At 54.2% G+C, this 4,753-nt stretch overlaps 1 protein-coding gene across 1 annotated transcript in view; it reads right to left on the bottom strand.

Annotated features, from left to right (window-relative positions):
* The window catches only part of CARMIL1 (capping protein regulator and myosin 1 linker 1), a gene marked incomplete at its 5' end in the record, with an annotated part of 96,541 nt that overhangs the window by 34,416 nt on the left and 57,372 nt on the right, over positions 1-4,753 (bottom strand). The window contains 1 exon segment of the mRNA XM_014593331.1: positions 899-980. Coding sequence (XP_014448817.1) covers positions 899-980 — 82 coding nt within the window.

Genomic DNA, 4,753 nt, shown 5'->3' with positions numbered 1-4,753 from the left:
CCCCCCCCCCTCCGGCTGTCTCTCCTCTCTCTGCCGCTGTCCTGCCTGCTGGCCGTAACTGCAGTGGGTGCTGTCCATGCAGCTGTAACACGTCCACACGACATGCTACTAGCCGGCCGGAAAGAAGCCAGTGACGTGGGCTTCTGGATCAGCGCAGGAAACGGGCGACATCTTCCTGTCACCGAGGACGCCACGGCTGAGCGCAGACCCATCACAGAGCTGGTGACCAGTTTTAAAGTTTTGCTGCACGGAACCTGCTCACTTGGCCAGGGGATCAGCCTAGTAAGACTTTGGCTCAGACCCATCCCACAAACACCCTCCACAGTTACAGTAAAGCATCCTGTTAGTCAGAGATGAAATAAGGTTCCTAACCAGCGGCTGCCCGGCCAGGCTGGGAGGCCTGGTCCCCTCCCCAGCGAGCACCTCCCTGGGAGCCGGACGCACCGTTGTCGGAGATGTCAAGGCTGGTGATATTGTGGATCTCGGCGATGCAGCCTTCCAGCACCTGGGCACCTCCTGACCTCAGCTGGAAAACACAGAACGAACAGGTAAGGTCTGCCCCGGCTGGAGGGCCACCCTGGCTGGAGGGCCACCAACAGGGAAAACAGGCAAGGGGGTCAGACGACAACCCTGAGCCGAAGAAAACGCGAAAGCTTATTGACTCCCAAAGCCGTGGTCCATGGTGCGGTCAGTCATGTGTCTGTGCTCCCGCTTCCACCCCCCAGCAAACCCTAAACTCAATAGAAAAATAAGGGAAGGAGATGGGGACCACCCAGGTCCCCCCAGACAGGGTGTCTGACCCATGAGAGGAAATAAGGTTCCTACCCAGCGGCTGCCCGGCCAGGCTGGGAGGCCTGGTCCCCTCCCCAGCGAGCACCTCCCTGGGAGCCGGACGCACCGTTGTCGGAGATGTCAAGGCTGGTGATATTGTGGATCTCGGCGATGCAGCCTTCCAGCACCTGGGCACCTCCTGACCTCAGCTGGAAAACACAGAACGAACAGGTAAGGTCTGCCCCGGCTGGAGGGCCACCCTGGCTGGAGGGCCACCAACAGGGAAAACAGGCAAGGGGGTCAGACGACAACCCTGAGCCGAAGAAAACGCGAAAGCTTATTGACTCCCAAAGCCGTGGTCCATGGTGCGGTCAGTCATGTGTCTGTGCTCCCGCTTCCACCCCCCAGCAAACCCTAAACTCAATAGAAAAATAAGGGAAGGAGATGGGGACCACCCAGGTCCCCCCAGACAGGGTGTCTGACCCATGAGCACGCCCACCACGCTGGCCCCTGGGCACCTAGCCGCCATGTACACAGGCAGCTGCCGCTGTACCCGCTTACTCCCCACTCCAAGGCCGAACTCTCCAGCAGAGCAGCAGAAACAGCTGGAGGAGGCCACGACGCCCCGACTGCACGCCCCAGCCGGCCTCGGACCCAGCTGTGCGGTCATAGTGCCACAAGCGGCCCAGAGATGGAGGACAACCGTGCAAGGACCTTGCAAGTCTGCTGCGTTCATCACAATTTTCTTACAGTTTATAGCAAAACTCAGGTACTGTTTTCGTCTTATTTTCTGATTTATTTCAAAGAAAAAAAGTCTAAAAAAATTTTTTTTCACCTTTCCTCATGAACAAAGCACATTTCCAAAGGTCGCGGTATCTTTGGTTTCCATTCCGCAAATGTGTTGCGTCCCACCGTGTGTGGGCGTTCAGGGTGCAAGTCTCCTGGGCCACGCTCTGTCTTTTACTTTTTAAAATTCTTTTAACAACAGAGAGCATGCCCAGGCCTGAGAGTGAATGAGAGAGAGAGACCTTGACGGGTCTCTCGTGACCCCCTCTCCAGCTCTGCTGCTCCTCGGGACCCTGGAGGCCGGAGCATGCACCGCGAGCTGTTTTCAGGCCAACCTGGGATCTGAACCTACGGCCGGCCCGTGGCTCCCAGCACTGCAGCCCCAGGACTGCATCAGCTGTGTGGACCCATAATGCACTGCCTGGCCAGAGAAGAATGACCATCTACTGGGAACCCACATGTGCCAAGAAACACAGCAGGTCCATTACTCATGGAGAAAATGTTACGCCAATTTCTACCACAAATTTATAATGGAAGAAGCTATTTTCTTCTCATTCAATCTTTGATGTGAACATTTAAAGCAGGGGCCCAAGTCCTATGCCGCGGACAGTGCTTCTGGTGGCCTGCTGCTCCGCTATTCCCTCCCCCCACCCCAGCCTCACAGCAGAGGACCCACAGAGGACACGGCCCACCCAGGAAGGTCCCGGGTTCGTGCCCCAAGTTCCCCCTGCACAGCCCAGGTGCAGCCACACACGCCCACGACCCAGGCTAGACTAGGCTGGACCACAAGGTGCAGACCCTGGGGGTCCTGCTCCTCACCCCCTCCCTGCCCTCACCCCCTCCTTTTTTTTCCCTCTCTCAGATCTCCACTCGGAAGAAAGAAATAAGAAACTTAGAGAGAATGGGAAGAATCCTCCTTTCATTATTTCAGACGCAGCACAGACCTCCACGGTGCCCTGGACTGGAGGCTGCCAGCTTCTCTGGCCTCTCACAGGTTGGGCAGTCTTCCCAGGTCTCTGGGATCGCTCTTTACTCAGAATGTTCCCGGGACGTGCAGCTCTCCCCCACCGGCCATCAGTGTGGTCTGCGGGCTGGAGCCGGTCGGCCACGGTCCATTTCCAGTCTGAGACGACCAAGGACCAGGCCGAGTAGAAAGACGTCAGACCGCGTGCGGTGACACCGCAGTCTGCCGGGCTAGGCCATGGGGGGTCGCCACGTACTCCCTCTACTCTCCTACAAAAAGCGCGTAGTGACTTCTCCGACAACCCAATATTTAATAAAAATTGGGGACTTCCCTATTTTGTGTCTTTCTAAATCTTTCTAGTAATTGGGCCTTATTATAGTTTATAAAAATATTGATGTACAAGTATATGGAGGAGGCCAGCAGGTGGAACAGTGATTAAGGCACTGGACTCTTCCACAGCCGTGGTTCGAGTCCCAGACCAGGCAGAGAACCTCACCAGGCGTGTGTGCATATGTGCTCAGAATCCCAGGACAACGGAGGAGAAGGGGGTGGGGTGGCCACCTCCTTTAGGGGTGCTTTTTCACTTTCCCTTCTCTCTGTCTCTCTCTAGGCAAGTGAGTGTACCCCGTGGCAAAGAAAAACTGGGGGAAAAAACAAACAGTACATGGACTGGAAGCTTAAAAAAAAAGCCAACCAAGCAACAGAACAGACCGGCGTCTTCCTCGCGACGGTCCCAGCTGTCCCAGGGCGTGGCGCAGAGAGCAGGGACAGTAAAGGCACCTGGCCCACAGCAAGGCGGAGCAGGAACCGAACCACACAGAGGCTGCCAGGAACACAGTCTTGTTCTCACAGCATGAAAAACCTATGCCTTTGAGCAGGGCCACATAAGTGTACACACAGCACGATCGTGTGCTCACAGTGGTCTCTCTGTTGAGAAGTATTTCTACAAGAAAATGTAGAAAACACAGGTAACAGTTCCATCTTATTTTCTAAATACTTCACTGACGATATTTGTAGCATATACACAGAAAACTAAAATACTTTCCAATGCTTAAATCATCAAATATATCATGTGTGCTAATTCAGTGATTCATAAAGTACTTACGCAGTAGCCAAGCTAAGGAAAGCCCAAGGAGAAAAAACAAACAAACAAAGTTACCAACAGTGTGTCCACAACAGAGGGGAGAAGGAGACGTCTCCACTAATACAGTGCGAAAAAAGAAAGGGTCAGCAAAAAGGCTTCCACCTACCACGTGCCCCTGGAACCAGACAAGACTTCCCAGATGGGACGCGCCTTTCTGGGCGTGCTCACAAACCCTAAGTGGTGGTGTGGACCTGCAGCAGATGTGCAGACTTGCAGGAGATAGGATGCAGCACGCAGGGCTGCATTGTAACTCTGACTAGCACACATGGCTACACTGTGGTCCTGTCCATCCAACATGGCTACACTGAGGCCCTGCCCTTCCAATATGGCTACACTGTGGCCTTGTCCTTGAACGTGGCTACCCTGAGGCCCTGCCTAATTGACACAGCTACACTGTGGCCCTGCCCAACTGACGTGGCTACACTGTGGTCCTGCCCTTCCTAAATGGCTACACTGTGACCCTTCCACTGTCTAGAGTGCCTCTGCCCATCCAACGTGGCTACAATGTGACTCTGGGCACCCTGGGATAGGTTTGCTATATTTTGAAGTGGAGCAAAAGAAAACTAATAGTTAAATGTAGCTGCTTGGGCCCTAACAAACAAAGGAAAACGAAACACTGTCCCATAACTAGGAAGCGTCTCTGCATCCCCGGTTTTCACCAGCGGGAAAACAGTGACCTGACAAAGGGGTCACTGGTCTGAGACTCACACGTCACGAAGGGGCCGGACGTGCACTGAGTTTCCAGGCTCCCCTCTTCCTATCGTCGATCTGTCACAGTTCCGTAAATGAGTGGCCGAAATTAAGGTGAGCTCATCGGCCAGTAATAGCCAAGGCGCGCATGGGGGAGGAACGCTGACCGAGGCCCTGCCTTAACAAGAGCAAGGTTCAACGTCGACTATTGAACCTTGTGATGCTGCAAGAGCCTGCCTGCTGGAGAGTCAGTTTCATACAGTCTGCCTAACATCGTGGTCTTTGAAAATGATTCCCAACAGATCACAAGGAAGTGTAAGAATGAGTTAGAAGCAACGTGAAGAGCAGTGTTCTTCGAGAAGAAACGGCCAAGCGTACTTCACGTTCTGACGCCAGCC

Source organism: Tupaia chinensis, unplaced genomic scaffold (genome assembly GCF_000334495.1).
Source record: "Tupaia chinensis unplaced genomic scaffold, TupChi_1.0 Scaffold140356_1, whole genome shotgun sequence".
In the NCBI taxonomy this organism is placed as follows: Eukaryota; Metazoa; Chordata; class Mammalia; order Scandentia; family Tupaiidae; genus Tupaia; species Tupaia belangeri.
This window is presented reverse-complemented; position numbering and strand designations above follow the sequence as displayed.